Genomic DNA, 22,232 nt, shown 5'->3' with positions numbered 1-22,232 from the left:
TTTCCTTCTCAAAAATGCAAATGTGCGCAAACAAATCATAATCTTAACCGTGTCTACTCAGAAGTAAGTCCTATTGAATTGAATGGTGCTTTCTCCAAGGGTTAGGAATGCAGCCTAAATTCTGAGATCCAATTGTTAATGACACATTACAAACTCTACATTTGCATTTGGCAGAGTATGTACAAATTTTACATTTTGTATACGTAATAAAAGCCTCAAAACAAAAAAATAGTTACTTTCTTCACAATTGAGTTTGGCTGCATCACATGCAATGGCATTTTAAAAATGTAACGAAGAAATTTTCATCTTTTATTATTTGGGCTGAAAATAAAAATATTCCAATGAAGGTGTCTAAATTTAGGTATTTTATTTAAAACCGTGATTCCTAGTTTCTTGATAAAATATAGCATACTTTGAAGTCCGGAACCCAAGCAGGTCTCTCATTTCATTTCGGAATTTTGATAAGTCTTGCCGTAGCTCATTGAGATTTTCTACAGTCGCTTGATCAGTGCTTTGCATTCTCTGTCTCATGGAAGTCAAATAACGATGAACTAAGCAACACATCACCTTTTGGTAATTCTCATCCCTCTTTTGCTTCAGATTTCTCCACTCCTGTAAGCAAACAGTGACATATTATATATAATGTACAGATGGCTATGAATTTCCCCCCAGTTAAAAAGCTTGTGCATAATTGTAAAATAACATTGGGCATGATCTACCAATGTTCTATTTTGCGCAGTCATATTTGTGCATGCATACATGCCTGCTGGACAGGGAGAGAGATCCTGGAAGGTTGGCAGGTGATGTCTTCGTACCTTCCTATATTGGATAGTTCAACTCACCAGTGATCAGTGTGGTGGCAGAGCAATGTAGAGTTTTCAGCAGAAGTGGCTGCTATGAGTCTCAAGTGGCCAGCAGTGAGCCAGTGCCGAGTTCCCATTCCCAAACTGCTCTGGGTGTGTGTGTGTTTGCCTTGTGCCCTCTCTCTTATCTGTTCCCTCCTATCTCTCCATATTTCTGCCCCACCTAACGTTTTAGACTTAATAGCTCCGCCATGGATTTACTGATTGCTTGGCTGAGTAAATGTTTCCTGGATGCTCAGTTCTTTGACTATATAATGTGTATTTGTCTACGGCTGACTAGCTTTTCTAAGCTCTCTGCCATGAATTGACAGATTATACTTATGGATAATACTCAGTGTATCCCATGAATACAATGGGTAAAAGTTTTGTTTCCTAGAATGTCCTCTAAATGCTTAATTCCTTAATAATATGCTGCACATATGCATCTTATGATGTGTCTTGAAGTGCAATCTGCATTTTGACTGCTTCAGCCTGTATAGCACACACACACACACACAGACAACCATCAACAAATTCTAATTTCTTCTCATCTTTAGCAATATACACAGCAGAAACTAAGGATAGGACACACAGTTACTACAGAGCAGGCATGGTCAAACTTGGCCCTTTACCTGTTTTACGACTACAACTCCCATCATCCCTAGCTAACAGGACAAGTGGTCAGGGATGGTGGGAATTGTAGTCCCAAAACATCTGGAGGGCCATGTTTGGCCATGCCTGCTATAGAGGAACTGATGATCTATCTGGATAAGAAATTAATGGGCTACGCTACGTCTAATTACGCCCACCAGCATGTGCAATGGAAATCACTTGCATAATGGGACTTCCACTCTGTGCTTTGCCTTCCCACCCAGCAAATCTTCTCCAGGGGTTCACTAAACCCTCTGCAGCACATTTATGTGTTGTGTGGGAAGCAGCACAATAGAGGAAGGAGAAGCCTCACTGAGCAAGAGAAAGCCCAGCCATGCTAGTTTTACATGCACAAAACATGCCTTCCCTTAAAAAACAAACCCCAAAATTCCTGCCTCTGTACCAAGGTCTATAAAAGATGTGGGATGATTCTTCAATTATTTTACCTGTGAGAGGAACTCTAGTAATCACTACACCTGATGAGAGGGTGCTCTAGATATGTTTATTCAAAGCAGTTGTAAAACAAAGAGGCTGCAGTGTTTCCTTTGGGTCAGGCATAGGCAACCTTCGGCTCTCCAGATGTTTTGGCCTACAACTCCCATGATCCCTAGCTAACAGGACCAGTGGTCAGGGATGATGGGAATTGTAGTCCAAAACATCTGGAGAGCCGAAGGTTGCCTATGCCTGCTTTGGGTATTTTGTTTTGACACGTCACAGCGCATGCTTAAAATTAGCACATGGTAGGGGAAAACTAAAAAATATGCATCATTTTTAGAATTAACATCTTGCTATAGAAAAAAAACCTCATTTGCCTGTACTGAATTTTCACTACTGTACTTTAAACCCTAAATAATGTTATGAGAGGGAAAATCAGAAAGGACTTCAGAGGTTGCACTCAAATAGCTTGCAACTGACTTGTGAAAGATACTTCATTGATGTTTGGATGCCAGGCACCGTTTTGAATCAAGGTGGTGGACCAAACATGCCTTTGGCATGACTTCCCCCATTTTGTCACCTCGTTTTTTGTGTGTTGTTGTTGGGTGGTTTTTTGTTTTTTGTTTTTGCATGATGCGTATAAACTCATGAATTACACTCTCCATTTAAAAATCACTGTTTCTTGTGGTTTCTAAAAATTCCTGTTAGTATTTTATAACTATTTGCAGGGGATTGGACTACATGACCCTTATGGTTCCTTCCAACTCTACAATTCTATGATTCTATGTTTCTATTTCTTACCTTTAAACTGTTCTGTCGCTTGACTTTGCCAGTTGATGTATGAGAGCCGATCCACTTACTGAGGCTGTTAAATAGGTAGCATATAGTCTTTGGAGATGGAACAATATTGAAGGGTGGTGGTAGCGTACATTTATCATCGAAATAGCTAAGCCAGAGCTTGGCACGAGCAAATTTCCATTCTTTATCTTCATGATTCTAAATTAATGGGGGGGGGTTGGGGGGGAAACAGATATCAAAGGTTCTGCTGAGCAGTGATTATAAATTACAAAACTAAGTGACAGGGAATTAACACACACAAAAGTGCAACCCCCATACATGCACAAAGAAAAAGATGCACCCAATATTTAACCATGTGTATGAGGCTTCTTGTCACCTGTCCGTGCTGCAGGTGAGAAGAAGACATGGCTGACAGCAAACCCACTAAGAACCAGGCTCAAACCTGGGTAGGGGCTGGGGCTCAGTTCATAATGGGGACAGAATTCCCGACAACACCTATTTCACCACCATGAATTTACATGTCTATTATTTGTTTCATAAAATTTATACACCGCTTGATTTAAAAAACAAACAAACTTCAAAGCAGTTTACAAAAAGATAAAACAGTAAAATCGCGCAAAATCCTCAACCATACTTTAACACATATTTCCACGTCTCTGGGTAAAGGTAAAGGGACCCCTGACCGTTAGGTCCAGTCACGGACGACTCTGGGGTTGCAGCGCTCACCTCGCTTTACTGGCCAAGGGAGCCGGCGTACAGCTTCCGGGTCATGTGGCCAGCATGACTAAGCCGCTTCTGGCGAACCAGAGCAGCTCACAGAACACCATTTACCTTCCTGCCGGAGCGGTACCTATTTATCTACTTGCACTTTGACATGCTTTCGAACTGCTAGGTTGGCAGGAGCAGGGAACGAGCAATAGGAGCTCACCCTGTGATGGGGATTCGAACCGCCAACCTTCTGATTGGCAAGCCCTAGGCTCTGTGGTTTAGACCACAGCACCACCTGCGTCCCTAAGTCTCTGGGTAGGCTTGTCCAAACAAGAATGTTTTGGGCAGATGTCGAAAAGAGTACAGTGAAGGCACCTGCTTGATCTGAATTGGGAAGGATTTACAAAGTACAGGTGCTGCCACACTAAATGATCAAGCTCTTACAAATGTGGAATGGGCATTTTGTGTCACCTGATGGAGGGGCAATTCCACTGATCGAAGTGGCTGAGTGGGCACATGTAGGGTAAAGCAATCTTGTACATAAAAGGGTTCCAAATTGTTAATGGGTTTATATATGCTAAAAATAACAGCCTGAGCCTAGCCTGGCAGCAAATTGGCAACCTGTGTAGATACCTGATCACAGGCTGACAAGACCCCACTCCTCTCAGCAATTGTGTTCTAGCATTCTGCACTAACTGCAGCTTCCGGATCAAGCCCCACATTATTGTGCGATACAGAATCAATAGCTCTGTTTACACTTAAAATACAATAAATCTTGTTTTCAAAAAACACTTACCGCTATCAGCTGAAAGCTTTTGTGGAGCATCGCCACCAAGAGCTTGGTAAGGACAATTACAACTACTACATTGTATGTGCCAACAATAACAGCACCCACAAAAGACTGCAGTTCTTCGCCATAGCTAAATCTCGTGACAAAAATGGCTACGTGTGCAAGAGAATATGTACCAAAACAGGGCAAAGCAGGTGCCAATAAATCTGGAAAAATAAAATAAAAACTGTGGTTAGATAAAGTAGTTACTGTGCATTAAAGGCCAGATCAATGGAATCAATGCATTTGTGTTCTATAAAAGAAAAAACTGTTATCTCAATCAACACTATGAAACTCACGAGTGGAAGGTATCATTGCTTTGCTGCTCACAGAAAATCCCAGCACAGTCCTTCTCTTCATCCACAGTGAACCCTTTATCATACAGTTGGGTCAACCCAATGGTGAATGAGAACAACACAAGAAGAAACATTCCAAGAAATTTTCCGAAGTCCTGCAACATCTGCCCCATTGAAATCTGTAGGAACATATTGATTTGTTCTCAGTTTTAAACAGCTATGAAATATCAAATGGTGATTGCATATTAAGAAGGCATGCTAGAAAAACTACAGGACAAGCAGATTTTCCCGACCAAATTCATGGCACTACAAAAGAGTCAAGCAGCTGTTCTGAATACTGTTGGGGGAGAGCTGTGATAAAACCACAGACTAAAAGAATTAAATTTTATTGTACTGTACAAACACACATGCTATTTTATCCTGAATCATTTTTATTCTCATAGTAAAAGCAAAATACAGACTGTTTCTTTAACTCAAATGATATGTCTGAAGCAAAAAAATAACTATAACATGTAGAATCAATGATAATCTGGGGTATTGTTTATGGAGTTATGTTGCTGATATTAATTTTTGTATCTTTATTTTAGATCTTATGATTTATGTCAGACACGACTAAACAACAAATGATTTATGTGGAAATTGTTCAATTTGGTTGCGTACGTTTTATGTTTTACTTATTATTAGCAACTTTTGTTATGCTTGTAATTAGGTACTTTTTCATATTAGAAGCTATCCTGAGCATGGTTTTAAACTACTGAAAGGCAGCATACAAATAAAACAATGTATGTACGTATATACATATAATCTTCAACAATTTCATGACTGAAGATGGTATGAAAAGTTTAACTATGTTCAATGAGGTTTACATCCAAGCATGAGTGCAAAGGATTGCAGTTGTTGTACAGTCGTTCAGTCGTGTCTGACTCTTCGTGACCCCATGGACCAGAGCACGCCAGGCACGCCTTTCACTGCCTCCCGCAGTTTGGCCAAACTCATGTTAGTAGCTTCGAGAACACTGTCCAACCATCTCGTCCTCTGTTGTCCCCTTCTCCTTGTGCCCTCCATCTTTCCCAACATCAGGGTCTTTTCTAGGGATCTTTTCTTCTCATGAGGTGGCCAAAGTACTGGAGCCTCAACTTCAGGATCTGTCCTTCCAGTGAGCACTCAGGGCTTCAGTTACTGAAGAAGTGTGCATGCACACAAAAGCTCATACCAATAACAAACTTAGTTGGTCTCTAAGGTGCTACTGGAAGGATTTTTTAAATTTTGTTTCGACTACGGCAGACCAACATGGCTACCTACCTGTAACTAAAACAAATCCTGTTGAGGGTAGCTCTAATTTAGGCACGGACTTTAGTTTTCAGCATTACACTTACAAAGTGTTATACATTTGTAGAAGACAGTTTTTTGTGAAAATCTGAAGCGTTTGTTACACACAAAAAAACTTATTGTAAAGATTAACTGTTTTTAGTAGCAGCGAGTTAGGATATATCAGTTCTGCATTCTGACCCAAGTGTACCCACAAAGCAACTTACAATAAATATAAGCATCAATTTATTCAGCTTTTCAAAGCATTTATTAATAGCGTTCATAGTTGGGGATAAAGGAAGATGGCAAACTGCTTTGAAAGTATATGAAAATATGAAGGTGTTACAGTAATATGTTACAGGTAGGTAGCTGTGTTGGTCTGCCATAGTCAAAACAAAACAAAATAAAAAATTCCTTCCAGTAGCACCTTAGAGACCAACTAAGTTTGTTCTTGGTATGAGCTTTTGTGTGCATGCACACTTCTTCAGATACAATGAAACAGAAGTGTGTTTCATTTCACTGATGGGGTGCAGTTTATGGGTATTTGAAAGTCATGACCTACTTTTGGAAAAGTATGTGGATCAGCCTATAGTCGCCAACAAGAGCAACTAAAGCTCCAGTGTGCCGTTGAATGGGCTGTTTATGTAAAACTTGATTTCTGACTTCACTACATAGAGGGCTAACATAAATGCATGTTATAGTTGCAATACATAAATAAATACATTACGTAGTGAATGTCTTCAAAAATGAATAAGGAAAAATGAATATGTTGCCTCCCTGTATTATTAATGAGGAATTTGCAATAGAAAATGAGATTAAGTTGGTAAGATGGAAAGGAATAAAAACTGGAGAACTCTCCCTGCTGTGACACAAAGTGTCTTATGGGTAACATTTGATGTTTTTTCTTATATGTCTCATGTGTTAACTGTAATTGGGGACGAACACAACAATAATATGGCTCTTTGAGCTGTGTCTAACAGACAGATGTGCACTATTTTATACCTTCCTTGGTTGCTGTTGTCACACAACTAGATATATTTGGAATTAGACCTCTGAATTATTTCCAGAATATCTGGCACTATAAATAGGATGTGCCGCTAATGGTTTGATCTCAATTCACCTTTGAATGGCACATAAAGCAACTTCCTTTTTAAAGGATGCTGCACTCCTTTGTGTACCATGTATAATACCATTTTTGTTTCGTTTCTAACCCAGTGAAAGAACCACCACTTTATATGCCCCAATAAGCCCACATAATCAGGTCACTATCCAACTACAAAAATAACTATCAATACACACAATGATGGAAATTTAAACATAAGTAGAGAGTCTATCTGAAAAACCAGAGGCAATTACACCTAGCCATTTTGTCCCTAGGACAGCTTACCTGAAGTGGCCCTAGGACAGAGCTTGTTGTATACATGAAGAAAAGTCGAAGGTAACTCAGAACGTTAGCAAAAGCAAATAGACCTTCTGCCACCAGGGTAGGATGGAAGGCATCCCAATCCTTCCTCTCAGCAAAATTATGGAACTAGAGTTTTTGAAAGAAGTTGAAGTTACTTTAAGTTATAACAGATAATCCAGTGACAGCTTTCATCAACCAATGACACACACTATCTGATTGTAGCCTATCTTCCAACCATGAACAAATTGCAGCAAGCACCAGGGGTCACACATTTCCTTTCCCCCCTTTAAGTTGTGAGAGGCAAAGATCAGCAGTAATGGTTTATAATTTGCAGGATAATGATATTTGGCTGTTATATCCAATTGCCATGAACATTGATTTGCACAAACCAATGCTCGGTGTATTTTGGATGAAATGGCAAACTATAATTTGTCACAAATCCGCCCCCTCATGTAAAAAGAGAGAGAGGGCAAGACAAGGAGGGAACACATCACTCTGAAGCTTGCTCACAACAAAGCATGGCTTGACATTGCTACTGAATGTAGCCAACAGGAGGCTGTAAGGCAACACAAGTATTCTCCAGCTGCTAACAATCCAGGACAAGATCCAGCACTGAATGAGGTAAAATAATGTACCAATTAATGTACCAATCAAACAGCTGCCCTACTATTTTTTTTACACTCAATTTATTTCTGTCTAAAATAAGCTAGCTTTATTTGAATGAGATTTTCTGAACTACTAAAGGCAATATATTGTCAGGATAGATATAAACCTATTTAATCTGGAAGGTTCTTACATGACTAGAAAGCAAAGCTAAGAAGATACAGGTTTATTGTACTCCAAATGAACACCAGACAACAAGAAAGGCAGTTCTGAAGATTCAGCCACATGAGGAAAAAATATATCAGCGGTTCAGATTAATACAGTTGTAGCAAGACGATTTATGCCATCCATTAAGGCTGGTACAGATTTGCTTTCCCTCCATTAGTCATGACTGGGAGTTTGCAGTAGATCACATGCCCCCTATCTACAGACCCTTCCCTCAAGAGCAAGTTTCCTTGTGACTCTTGGCCACTGTTCAGTATCATGTCTGTATCAACATTAACAATGATACAGACATCATTGTAAAGAAATAAGAGATGGGAATAACAGTGTGTTGAAAGAAAAAGGATAAGTGGAAATGAACTGCAGCTGAGTTGACTGGAAGTCAAGCACAGGGTGAGGGGGGTGTTGAAAGGTGGTGGGGAAAACAGATGTAAGGATGCAAGGGAAGACTGGTCGAATTTTTTGTTTTTTTCCGTTTCTGTTCTTTATCTGTTGTTTTTGTGTTGTTGTTTTTCTGTAAATGATTGAATGTTAGTTTACTTTGTTTGTAAAAATGAGTGAATGTAATAATGAGTGAATGTTAGTTTACTTTGTTTGTAATATGCGAATGTAAATAGTTGTATTGGCGAATAATAAAATAAAGCTTTTTTTATATTAAAAAAAAAAAAAGACCACAAAAAAAAAACAATGATTAATCCTAATCAGGGTACATTCCTCACTTAAGATTCATAACCTGGATTCAAATCTTAGGTTGGGAGAAAATTGTGACTAATATCTACCACAGTTAATGTAGATGCAGAAGAAACACTGTACTGCAGAGACTGGTAAGACAGATATCACACCAAACCAAGGGGTGCAAAATTAAAAAGCTACACATACATTATTATCATGAAGAAAGGTCCATATTATTATATATGGCATGATTAATGTGCCCAATACTTTAGCGGCCTGCATTTAAAAAAAAAAGGTCCCAAAGAAGCTTGTAATCTAAAGTGAAGAGAAAACAAAAGGGAAAGGAAGCACAAAAGATGGATGTATCAAATGCAGCCACACTCCCTTAGGGCAAAATTGCACAGTACAATAAATGTGTATCAGCATTTACATCTCTCTGTGTGTTCCTCTCTACCCATGCATGCTTTAAGCATCAGCTGCAGAGACCCCAATCCATATCAAGATAATGGTACCGATGGAAAGGCCTTAACACCTTTCTCCATGCGGTCCTGATGAAAATTCCCCCTCTTCTCCCAGTCTCGTTTCTGCGATTGGCTCCGTGGCCTTCAGCAAGTCACAATTCTAAGTATTAGTGCCTTATGTATAAAATGGGAATGTAAGTGGCACTCCACCCAAAGTTATTGTGAGGGAAAGCAGGATACAGGATATAAAGCACTTTACCTATTAATTTGCAAAGCGATGTATAAATTAATCAGATTTCATCACCTTTAGGAAAACAGTTGATTTGCTGATCATAGCAAATAAGCCAATGTTTCACAAATATTCCCAAGAAAATAAGGGGGTGTTTATTCCTGCATTGCAGGGGGTTGGACTAGATGACCCTCAGGATACCTTCCATCTCCAGAATTCTATGATTCTAAAGCTAAAGCTTGTAATACAGCCTGCACTGGGGGGGATGCCCCTAATTAGAATTAGTCTGATGTATAAGCCTCTGTATTATATACTCATATGGCACATTAATCCCCAGTTTCATTTATTATATGTGCACAATACATGAGACTTATGAATGCTCTGCTTTCCTTTGGATCACATCAGTGAGGTCAAGAGGGGTGGCCTTGTCATCTGGGCAGCCCAGGACTTCCATACACACTAGCCAGGCTTGCACCCCAGGGAGGTCACTTTGGTGCTGCTACTGCAGCAAAAACAAGGCGGGAAGCAGCAGTTACAAGTTACCAGTCTCTGCAGCCACAGGAGGCGCTGTGATTCTCCAGCAGTTTGACTTCACCCCCGGAGTCACACCTCATTGTCTCTTGAGACAGATGACAGCAATGAATGCAACTAATTTCAGTTAAGACTACAAATCTACTTGGATGAATAGTAACATTGCTGTTGGTTCGCATCCTTTTTTCTATAATAGAATAAAAACACTCGAATACACCATCAAACATACTAAAAACATAAGAAAGCAGAAAGACTCAACATGCGATTTGATCTTCACATGCTTACTTTCTTTACTAGTGCTAAATATATAGAGACTGAAATCAAAGACATACTTTGAGGCTTTAAATTAAGAATGAGTGTTCTGGGACGCCCTCCATTTTGAAAAACAGCGTAATTTTATGCTGGTGTCAACCACCAAGAGTTTTGTTGTTTTAAAACATTTTTTTTACTTATTTTTTTAAAAAAGGTTATACAGGATTCTGCACAACACAGTGTTATCAAACGCTGAGTTGATGTTTACCTTGTTATGGGCAACTACTTTGAGAGCAAAAGTTGCCAAATAGAGAGAATTCATGACAAAACTAAGTTGATTTCGGGATTCTTCTAAGAAGTCTTCTAAGCCTTCATACCAGAGCCTTTTAACATCTGACCACACCATTCCTTAGAGCAGAGAAACAGAACACAGTCAGTGAGATATACTAGATTCATTTCACAGTGATTTCAGTGTACTGTATTCTATGTGTCTTTCCACCAACCACCTCTCCCCTCCCCCCAGAGTAATGGGGAGCAAAGGAACATAAGAATTGTGTGTACTGCCAAAGAAACATTGGCTTAAAACATGCAAGAAGGGATCCACACCTTCTAAAAAAAGCGGGAATTATGCCAACAACATAACTACAACAGCCAAGCAAGGGTACCACTATAGTGTCTTTGGTAGATAGCCACATTTTAACCTGGAGTCAAAACTCAAGCAATGTTGGTACTATCATTTAGCAGCCTTTCATATTCTAGTCTCTCTTTTCAAAGTCATAATCAGTGTGGTTAAAAATAGCAAGAAGTGAGTCTCAAAAGCAATGTCTGTATCTCCATCTCTTACTAAGAAAAAAAAACCCTCTCCTTTGTAGATGATATCCCCCTGCTAGCCCCTTATGTCAATAGTAAATGTTAATAGTTTTAAAATTTCTAGTCAACATCATATTATGGTTCCCCCCCCCCAGTACATTCTATACCATTTTACTATCAATCATTTGTAATAATAACAACATACACAATTCCAAACTGAGCATAAAGAATATATAGGGCTGTTATTAGTTAAGCAATGTGCTTCACAAAAGATTAAGTTACGGTTTAGTGCCCCAAGTACAACTGTAATTTCATTTGCATTTAGAAAATAATAGCAAAGGTTGCTGAATTCATTTTAACAAACAATGTTGAAAAGTGGTAATCCATGCTCCCTCTACTGGTTCTGTAGTTACTTCAGATAATCTGCAAACTGTTTCTGGAAAGACAGCTGACACACTTCAAGGAACAGAGTTCTCTATAAACATGGTGCAAGTCTATGAATATTTAAGTTCTATTTTCATAAAACTTGTTGTGTGGACTGTAGGAACGATTTACACAATCCTTCCTTCAATACAAGGGGGCGGGAATAGTACAAAATAACAACATCACAGCTTTGTTGCATATGGGCTGGGGACACACATTTTCATGGTCCCACACTAGGCATACTCCAGCTACAGTATGTGTGAATCAGCTCCACGGGGACTACTTTTCATACCTGAAAACTTCTTACAAGCATTACTTTCATGTATGAAAATGGAATGTGCAACTATAATACATGACAATTCCAACATATTTTTTTTTGTTGAGGGATAAAAGGCAGCCACATCTGCATTCATAAGTTTGTGTAATTCATTTTTTTTTTTTTTACAATCAAGGATGCAACCTGGTAAGAACTAAACTCATCCCCTTCCCTTGCCTTAACTTGCTACTCTTTTTATCACTTCAAGTAGTTTTCTCCCCCCACCCTAACTCACTTCTAGTACTGAAGGTGGTGGGGAAAGAGAAGAAAGTCTACAACAATGAAGATGTGAAGGTATTCAGCTTCCCTGAGCTGACATCCACCTTTTTAGACTCCCTTAGCCTACAGTTCATATATGAAAAAAGGAGTTGCATGAACCAACAAAGAACATGCCTGCCCACATGTAAGTCTTTTAATGGTAATTTGAATTCTTACGAGACTTTCACCTCTGGGATCTTTTTAGAAACCTTAAGAATCATTAGGACCTTATTTTTTATTCAAAGGTATGGAGTTCCCCAGTGACCATAGAGCCTTCTCTCTTTAGCATAAGTAAATACACTCAAAGGAAACTAGTAGAGGAACCTAGACCAGGAGAGGGTTTAAAAGATAGGGGAGACCTAAAGAGTTCTCTCATTTTCCTACTGCAGTGTTACAATGTCTGTAAACACAAACAAAACTCCCAACTTACGCCCTATGTAGATCCAACTACAGCATAATCAATCACACCCCTCGATTTTAATAGCACCTAAGCCTGGTAAAATATTAAGCCTGGTATGCTCCTCCCCATCAAATAAGATGAAATATGTCTTTTTCCATTACTAGACAATATTGCCAGGGCTCCAATGTTAGAGTTGTAACAATTAATTTTATAACCATTTTATACTTACCGATTAGCCAAAATAGTAGAAGATAGTCTATTCTCCAATTCTGGCCCCATGGTATTTTTTTTATCTTCATTGTAGACAAGTGAGTACAAGTTAAGCAAGAGCAGAAATGTGAAATACGATGCTCCATGAATAATAAATTTCATAAATGGAGTGTGAATTATTCGGCCTATTTGAGATTTTGGAGCCAACAAGTAACAAAGAGACAGTATTGGCCAAAATATGCCAACTGTCAAGACAGTCAAAATCTTCTTAAACGTGTGCTTGCGACGGTAACCAGCCATTTGTCCAAACCAGACAGTATTGAGAAACTGCTGGCAATTAGACTGAGAAACAAACTGCAATAGGAAAAGAATTTTACATCAATAAATACTGTCCAAAGTAGTCAATAACTCATTACTCAAGCTTGATTTAAACCAGTGGGGCGAAAACAGGGTAAGATTACAATTGTAAAAGGTAAAGGTACCCCTGACCATTAGGTCCAGTCGTGGACGACTCTGGGGTTGCGGCGCTCATCTCGCTCTATAGGCCAAGGGAGCCGGCGTTTTGTCCGCAGACAGCTTCTGGGTCACATGGCCAGCATGACTAAGCTGCTTCTGGTGAACCAGAGCAGCGCACGGAAACACTGTTTACCTTCCTGCCGGAGCGGTACCTATTTATCTACTTGCACTTTGACGTGCTTTCAAACTGCTAGTACTGTACAACTTATACAGTAGTACCTTGGTTTTCGAATGGAATGTGTTCCAGAAGTCCGTTTGACTTCCGAAACGTTTGGAAACCAAGGTGCGGCTTTCGAATGGCTGCAGGAGCATCCTGTAGCCAATCATAAGCTGTGGAAGTTGTGCCAGACTTTCGGCTTCCGAGGCAAAGTTCGCAAACCGGAACACCTACTTCCAGGTTTGTGACGTTTGAGTTCCAAGTTGTTCGTGAACTAAGCTGTTCGAAAACCAAGGTACGACTGTAGTGGTAAAAGGTAAAAGGTACAGGACCCCTGGATGGTTAAATCCCGTCAAATGAGACTATGGGATCCAGTGCTCATCTTGCTTTTCAGGCTGAGGGGGCCAGCATTTGTCCTCAGACAGCTTTCCAGGTCAGCATGACTAAACCGCTACTGGTGAAACGGGACACCGTTTAACTTCCTGCCACAGCAGTACCTATTTATCTACTTCCGCTGGTATGCTTTCAAGCTGCTAGGTTGGCAGAAGCTGGGACAGAGCAACAGGATCTCATCCTGTTTTGCGGATTCAAATTGTAATTTAAATGGTTGTTTTTAAGAGGTAAAATTTGGAAAAATTATTCAGGATCAAGATAACAAACAGAACTTCACAATTAGGGATGAACAAGTCTGTCATTTTAGTTTCTTCTCAATTCATTTTTCCCCAATCCTAACTTCAGTTCTCCACATTTCTCCATGGGTTCATGAAGTTTAGGAAAACTCATCAACATTATAGAGTGAATTCCTCCAAATACACAAGTTTTTGTATGCAATTTTGCCCAGGATACATAGTTCTGCAAGCAATTTTCTCTACCATAATGGATGTTCTCCATTTGATAGGACTAGTATTGGATACAACTCTTTATTTACCTAATGCTGCGGTTCTTGAAACCATTAGAAGCAGTGTGCCTATGAAGATACATCACTGGTCTATCCCATCAATTAGTTGGACAGCTTTATATACATTAGCAAAAAAGAAAAGATTAAAAAAGACATACCTCTTTTTGGTTGTATTTAATAGCAAGCTTTAGGCGACTCAAATTCATTCTGTCTTCTAACAGCCCCCTTTTATCCACATGCTCATCACTTGCTGTATGGTTGAGTATAACTTCAAGCTCCCGAGAATTCCGTGCTTGTGCAAGCAAATCTTTAGCAAAGGTTTTACACTGTTGAGCTAATTCTTCATAATCATTTCTAGGATATAGAGAAGGTACAGCATACTAGCATACAATGGATATGATGACTATATTTTACTTTAACTCTTGGGAGGCAGTATGCTGCAGAATACCAGCTGCAGGGAATCACAAGTACAGAGAGTGCTCTTGCACTCAGGTCCTGCTTGTGGGCTTCCCACAAACACCTGCTTGGCCAGGTAAGTCCAAGATGCTGCACTATATGAGCCTTTGGTCTCACACAGAGGGCTCTTACAATCTTACGTCTTTTTAATGTTAACTTCACCAAAGAAAGGTCCTTCCTCTATTCAAACTGAATACAGACTGGAATGAGTTAAAATGAATGTGATGCAAATGGATGATTTAATTCATCAATGAAAGGGGACTGATTTAAAATCAATGGGCTGGATCCAGACTAAATCAGGCAAGCTTTAGTCTAATTGAATCAATGGGAAAAGTTAGTCATGATTCATTTGATTTTAGTAAGTGTTACTAACTTTATTCTAGATTCAACCAATAGATTGCAATCAATTTTTCCCGCTGTGTAATTAACATATTTAGTCAACGACGCATACAGATCATTTGCTCTAGTAATTGAAACATGTTAGTTTGCAGCCAGATTGGTCCTTTATCAAACTTAGGAGCATTAACCAAAACCAATCCTAAACACAAATGCATAGTATTCCACTGTAAATTCTCTGATATAATTTACAACTGATCACTGTGATTTTGTCGACTCACTTGTGAAGTGCCTGCAACCAATTATATTTAGAAGCATAATACTAAAAAGGAAACAGTAGTAGGAATTAGGAATTACTTTGTTACTGATACCTGAATTCAACTTCTACAAGGCTTAGTTCTCTTAAATCTGCACTAAGTTCAAAGGCTCTCAGAATTGGATCCTCCTCCGTCAACATTATTAGGGCAGGACTGGCCAAACATCGATAAATATCAAGACGAAATCTGTTATAAAAATATCAAAGAATACATCTTAAGTCAACCAGTTTTTATTCAATAGTATTTTCAGCTCATAGCTTGTTCGTAATCTGTTTAATTTCAGGTGTCTGGTATATTTATCTACATTTAAAGCCATTTCCAGTACGACAAAAGAAACACGAAATGCCCTAGGTACTCCCCAAAAGCATGTGTGCTAAGGCAAATTACTTACCGGTAAGTTTTTTTGGCTTCAGCACTGAAAGAAAGCTTATTAATTCAACTTTGTAGTTAACAACTCACCTGGTAGCCACCAGGAGCAAACAATTTCTTGTGGCAACTTCATGATCAGGCTGACAAATGAGGGATGGATTGTTCTATTCCTACTCTGCCAGCCTGCTTGTTTTCATGCTAGCCATTAAGGAAAAAAAATTTTTTCTCCATGACCAGCAGAGAAATGCAAGCTACTAGCTGTTTGGCAAGCTACTAACAGTTTTGCACAATAGCAAATATATATAGAAAGAGGGGTACATTAGTTATTTCAAAAGGATAAGCACACTGATATTAAAATGAAAACTGCAGCAAATACTTGAAGAATTCCCATTATACTGGAAGTGGAACCCAAACTTTAAGTCTGAGTACATAATTAGAGACATCCTGTACAATTCAGCTGGAACATACATTTGGTTGCTATGCTATTTGCAATCTTACAATAACTCACTAACAGGGGTGTCCAATGTAACTGGCTCCCTAAGGGCTGAAAAGCCTCAAGGCTAGGGCACAGAAAAGTCTGTCTAGTTTTGCTTCCATCCTGCCCCGTCACACCGCCACCCTGCCACCCATTTATGTGCTGCATTACAATCTCACATAAATAATATCAGAACACAGTACAAAGAGGGAAAACTTCTCAAGTCTCTCGTGCTGAAATATGTGGCAGGCCAAAAATCTTGAGAACAGGGACAATCCTCTTTTCAGTTTAGCAGAAGATCATGCAATTATCTATTTGATGTCTGGTTTATAATGACCTGAAAGAAAGAAAAAAACCATCCCTGTTTATAAAAGCTTCTTCTTGGGCCACCTGGAACAAAGGAATCTGTCTTATACAGAGTAAGATCACTGGTCCATCTAGTTCATATTGCCTACACTGATTGGCAGCAGCTCTCCAGAGCCATTTCCCAGCTCTACCTGGAGATGCCTAGGATTGAACCTGGGATATTTTGCATGCAAAGCATGTGCACTATCACTGAACTTCGGATTTTCCCTCAAAATGATTCTTACTCACTACAAGTGATCAGGCAAGTGGTTGCTTAAAATCTAGTTCTTCTATATGACAAGAAGGAAATTACATGCATTAATAAACAGCTAATTACTGTAACCTGGAGTGCCGAAGGCTATCTTTTTGTTCTTGGCCGTACATAATGTACATTCACAGCCAACAGCGTGAGGTTTGGGTAGTGACACATCTTGCTTTAATAGCATAGTGAGAATTTCATAGTTGTTACGGTGAGCAGCTAAAATGACTGGTGCCACATCCATTGTTGTTGAATATTCCGGATTCTGAATACGTTCCATTAATTTCTGAAACAGAGAGAAAGAAGCCTGGCTTTATGAATTGTTAAATCAAGATTAAATCTAAAACCTATCAAATCTACAGCCAAAAATAATATATTTATTGCGGTCTCTCACATTTTAAAACTTTAAATGTTCAGAACTGAATGTGCTTATGAGAGAAAATATAATTCACCTTGTTAATTTTGTCCCACACTGCCATTTAATAGCTACATCTCTTTTAGCTAGAGCTGCCGGAACTGAATTCCGGCTGGAAAAAAAGCCATAGTTATTGCCACTCTACTTTTGCTTAAATCTAAGATAGCCCTGGCTCAGTCCAAGTCTGAGTACTGTATTGATAAAGATATCTACAGGGTACAAATAATTAAAAAAAACCCACCCTTTCCTCTCCCAAAAAGGGGGGAAAACCCTGCTTGTTTTCAGATATATAACCAAAAGACTATTGAATGTACTCTCCAAAACTTCCACTATCAAATACAGTGGTACCTTGGTTCTTGAACTTAATCGTTCTGGGAGTCCGACTCCCAAAACCGTTCAAAAACCAAGGTGTGGCTTCCAATTGGCTGTAGGAGCTTCCTGCACTCAGTGGAAGCCGTGTCAGACGTTTGGCTTCCGAAAAACATTCACAACCAGAACACTTACTTCGGGTTTGCAGTGTTCAGGAGCCGATCTGTTCGACAACTAAGCCGTTCGAGAACCAAGGTACCACTGTATGTGCTTAACACAAATATCTGAGCAGAGCAACAGTATTAAGATAGAGCATAATACTTTTAATTTATGTAATACTAACAACAATTGTTGGTCTACTGGTTCGTTTGGGTCGATGATTAAGGAGTATATCTACAGCTCCCACAACCTCTGAGTCAATGGCCACCAAGAGTGCATCTGTAGACTGAAAAAATGGAACATTAAAGCAGAAGTAATAGCAACCTGCATACTAGGGAACAAAAAGCTTTTTCAAAAATGACAAAGATAGGTTCACCAAAGGAAAATGTTTCTTTTCTGAAACAATAGGTAAAAAGAAGTTAAATCTCACGATTATTCCATCATCATCATAATCATCAAACAACAACAACAACAAGATTGTAGTACCTGACAGCCATAATCCAGGAGCAGCTGTAGTATGTCTAGATTCTCATTTTCAATAGTTATGGTAACAGCATTTCTCCCAAGCACATCCACACAATTTATGTTCATATCACCAGAGCTATTCTCTTCTAATAGTTTCTTCACCATGTAAAAGTCACCTAAACCAGTAATAGACAAAGACCTATTTTAGTGCTTTATATTTGCTGATATCTATCATATTATATTATACAAGATTATATTTATTCCTCTTTTCCTCCAAGGGGCTCAATATGCCATGCATTGTTCTCGCCTTCTCTGTATTATCCTCAAAACAACTCTGTTTGGTAGGTTAGGCTGAGAGTTGGTAACCCAATGAGCTGCATGGTTGAGCGAGGTCCAACACTCTACCCCTGCACCACAAATAAATATTACACTTACTGGTACTTTTAAATTCAGTCATCCCTACAATCTTAGTTCTATGTTCTGCTGTGCAGCAGATGCTTTAACACTCTGACTTAGTGACACCAAACTGCTTTTCGAAGTAAAGATTTTAAAAACCTACATCCTACACTTGCAATGCACAAGCACTGATCCTGCACCTTATGTGTACGGCCTAGCCAATGAGCAACGCTTTCAGCTCTCACAAAATAAAGCTTTAATGATCCTTCCCTCATCCTGCCCACCTAACATACTATTAACACTAATCATATCTTTCAAGTAAAATAGATGCATAGGAGCTAGTGTGGTGTACAGTAAATATGTGGAGTATATAACATTTTTATCATGCACACATAAATACTTTATTCTGTTTGTTATGTCCCAGTCCATGAGAAGAAACTCCAGATCTGAAATAATATCCCAGATAGAAGAACTATGGTGGCAACAAGTGGTGAATTGGAAGAATCACTATCCTTTGATTGAAAATTAGTATACAAAAGTACTTGATCTACCCACGAAGCAGCAAGTAATACAGCAGGTATAGGAAACTAGAAATGATTGATGAATTGTGAGTAGTTTATAGGGGGAAAATTAGCTTCCCACCAAGTAAATTTATAGAAATGAAACTCTTTATCTAAAAATTTTGCCCCCCAGGACAACTGTACAAAAATGCTTGAACTTCGTAGTTATTTAACATCTCTTGATGCAGTTGCAACCCCACAAACAGAATACTATAATCCTGCTTCTCTCCCTGAAAGAATAACATCCAACCTCTGCCACCACTAACTATTTGGATCCAAGTGGGAAAGTGAAAAAAGTCAGAATGCCTTCACACATTTTGTGTATTAGACAGAAATGTTGAATTTATAGCATGTGAATGTCTTTCTGATATTATCTATTTTTAATTTTTAGTAAGGCAATGCTTCAGCAAGAGAAACTGGAAATTAAATCAGCATTAATAGCATAATGAGTAACAGCAATAAAAGTAAGTGCAGTTAATAATTTTTGTACTTACTCCATACATTTCTAAATCTCAGTAACCTTTATGTTGCCCACTTATAAAAGAAACACTTCCAGATTATTACTGTTCCCCCCACTTTTTACATGAATGCATTGGAAGAATAAATTAAAACCAACAGGCAGGGCTAGCTTGTCAAAAGGTAAAGTGAGTTAGCCAAGTCATGGGCCAGATGACTAGGGAAGGAGGCAGCATTGTTATGGTCCCCTCATTCATTCCCCATGTCAGCTGTTTAGTTGAGCCACCCAGTAGGTGGTGAATCTGTCTGCCCTGCATAGGCTGAGTGACAAACTAATGAAGAAAATGACTGTGATGGACAGGCACACAGTGCTCTGTTGACTGTCCTACTGCAATCCATAAATGGCAGGAGGAAAGGCACAAGGCCAGAACAAGCAGCAAATGGGGGGGGGGGGGTACTCAGGTGGTCAGGGCCTGCCTCAGTTAAATGCATTCACTGGTTCTCCCTCCCTCCTACCATTTTACCCTCACAGCAACCTTGAGCAAAGGGGAGGCCACAGGTGTGCAACTTGCCGAAGTTCATCTAGCGTGTTTCACAATTTGAGTGGGGATTTGAATCCAAGTCTCCTGAACCCTAGCAACTCAGAAGGTGATAGCAACCAGGAGTAGGCAGTGCATCCCATGAAAGCAAACTAACATAAATGCAGTACTTGGACATAAGAGAGCTCAATTGATTATGCAGAAACCCACAGAATTTCAGGTAAACTCTCTTTCCAATATCATGATCGGAGGAAAGGGATAAAAGCTCTATTTGTCCTCACGGACAGAAGCCAGCAACATTTTCAACCTGCTGCACAAAGGGTAGACCAGTGGTTCCCAAACTTTTTTTTTTGGCCATGCCCCATCTAAGCATCTCTAAAATCCTGACCCCGCCCAGCCCAGCCCCGACATATAATTCTTATTATTCTAAAAGTGATCTCCTATTCACACAGAGGAAGCCTGAAAGGCAATTAGCTGTTAATGACACATTCTCAAATTGCCTTCCTTCAAAACCAAATTGCCCCCCTGTGGGGCATGTGCCCCACGTTGGAACCATGGGGGTAGACAAAACACCCCAAAGGATGCTCATTCAAGGAGAACATTTTGCTGCCAAGTTAAATCCGACTTCCTAAGAAGGCGCTTCATCCACCGTGACCTTGCCCTGCTTTTGCGTTTTCCCTGTGGCATATATATATATAACCACAAGGCAGTGCGAGGAAGGTTGGGTTTTGAGAGGTAGCAAACAACCTGTGCAGGTCATCATCATCCAGTGAGGAAGTGGGTGCGGGTGTGAGAGGCAGAGAGAAAGGCCGAGAAAGAGCGAAGCACAGATTCAAATCCAGGGACTGGGAGATCCTGCATTCCTCAAAGGCAGCCTCATCGGCTGCTCAGCATCACTTCAGCCACCATCGTATAGCGGCAATATAATATTCCCGGTATCCAATACCCGCATCCATCCATCACTTTCCGCGCAGCGGCGGGGAGGACGAACACCCCCTTCTCCTTAGAGTTCATGAGCCCCACTAGGAGCCGGAGCCGGAGCCGAGCTGCCGCCGCCGCCGCCGCCCTAAATCCATGCCGGGCCGAACCTCTCTCTCCAAGGCCCGCAACGGCCCGTCCTTAGCGACGCCCTACCTTTGTCGCAGGCGAGCAGGAAGAGCTTCTCGTCCAAGGTGGTCTCCTCCTTCACCTGCCGGACATCCTTCAGCGCCAGCAGCTTGTTAGGGGAGGCCGAGGCCGACGGGTCCGCGCTCTGGTAAAGAGCAGCCATTGCCCCGCCAGGCGGAGGCCCATCGGGAGAGGCCGCGCCGCGGGAATGGCCCTTCCTCTACTCCCTCACGCAGCAGCAGCAGCTGCAGCCAGGGATCCGCCGCCCGCGAGGCCGGCCAAACGCGCCCCTCTCGCACGCAAGAGGCCGGAGAGCAGCCAAGCGGCGCTGGAGATGTCAAAGCAGGAGGGAGAGATCTCCGCGCAGGCGCAGGGAGGCTCCACGGTCTCGAGGCTGTGCTCCGCGGTGGCCTAAGCAGCCGCGCGTTCTCTAATTCGTGCCTCGTGAGGCAGCGAGGAAACATCAGCATGCAGAGGAGGGGGCACAGAGCAAGTATTCTCATCCCTCCTCCGCCGCATTTTAGACCATATATATACAGCTATAATTCAGGTCACTGGGAGGTATTTTGAAAGGAACTGCCGCAGGCCATTAAAATTTGATTGCATCGCATCGCAATGCAATGCAATCCCCTTTTTTTCTCCAAAAAGGTCAAGGTGGCAGACAAGAGTTCTCCACCCCCATTGCATCCTCGCAACAACACTGCGAGGGAGGTTAGGCTAGGTGAGTGGCTGGCCCAACATAACCCAGTGAGCTTCATGCCTGAGTGGAGGATTTGAACCCTGACCTCCTAGGTCCAACGCTCGACCCACTGGTTCTGTTTTCTGGAAACTTAACCTTGAACATGCTCAAGTGCAGGCATTTGAAGCTTGTTATCAATTGCAGCAGAAGTAACTTGCCAGGTTGGCCTAAGCCATTTTGTAGCCTGTGGGATTTTAGAAAAAAGAACCTCAGTGAAATGTAGTTCAGTGTGTGAGCTGTGATGACCTGGGTTTGAATCTCCCTTATCCCAAAAAAAAAACACCAAGAGTGAGGAGATAC

The 22,232-nt window shown here is 40.5% G+C and overlaps 1 protein-coding gene across 1 annotated transcript; it reads right to left on the bottom strand.

Moving 5' to 3' along the window:
• Positions 1-296: 296 nt before the first annotated feature.
• On the bottom strand, positions 297-21,556 carry TRPC1 (transient receptor potential cation channel subfamily C member 1). The gene is given in 16 exon segments (XM_033150381.1): positions 297-612; positions 2,730-2,924; positions 4,231-4,390; positions 4,392-4,430; positions 4,563-4,738; positions 7,255-7,398; positions 10,511-10,650; positions 12,679-12,713; positions 12,715-13,013; positions 14,389-14,584; positions 15,394-15,525; positions 16,872-16,896; positions 16,899-17,073; positions 17,855-17,956; positions 18,157-18,311; positions 21,221-21,556. Coding segments are annotated over 16 exon segments (2,355 nt in total). The 5' UTR covers positions 21,357-21,556; the 3' UTR covers positions 297-366.
• Between the last annotated feature and the right edge of the window lie 676 nt (positions 21,557-22,232).

This window comes from Lacerta agilis, chromosome 5, assembly GCF_009819535.1.
Source record: "Lacerta agilis isolate rLacAgi1 chromosome 5, rLacAgi1.pri, whole genome shotgun sequence".
Classification (NCBI taxonomy): Eukaryota; Metazoa; Chordata; class Lepidosauria; order Squamata; family Lacertidae; genus Lacerta; species Lacerta agilis.
This window is presented reverse-complemented; position numbering and strand designations above follow the sequence as displayed.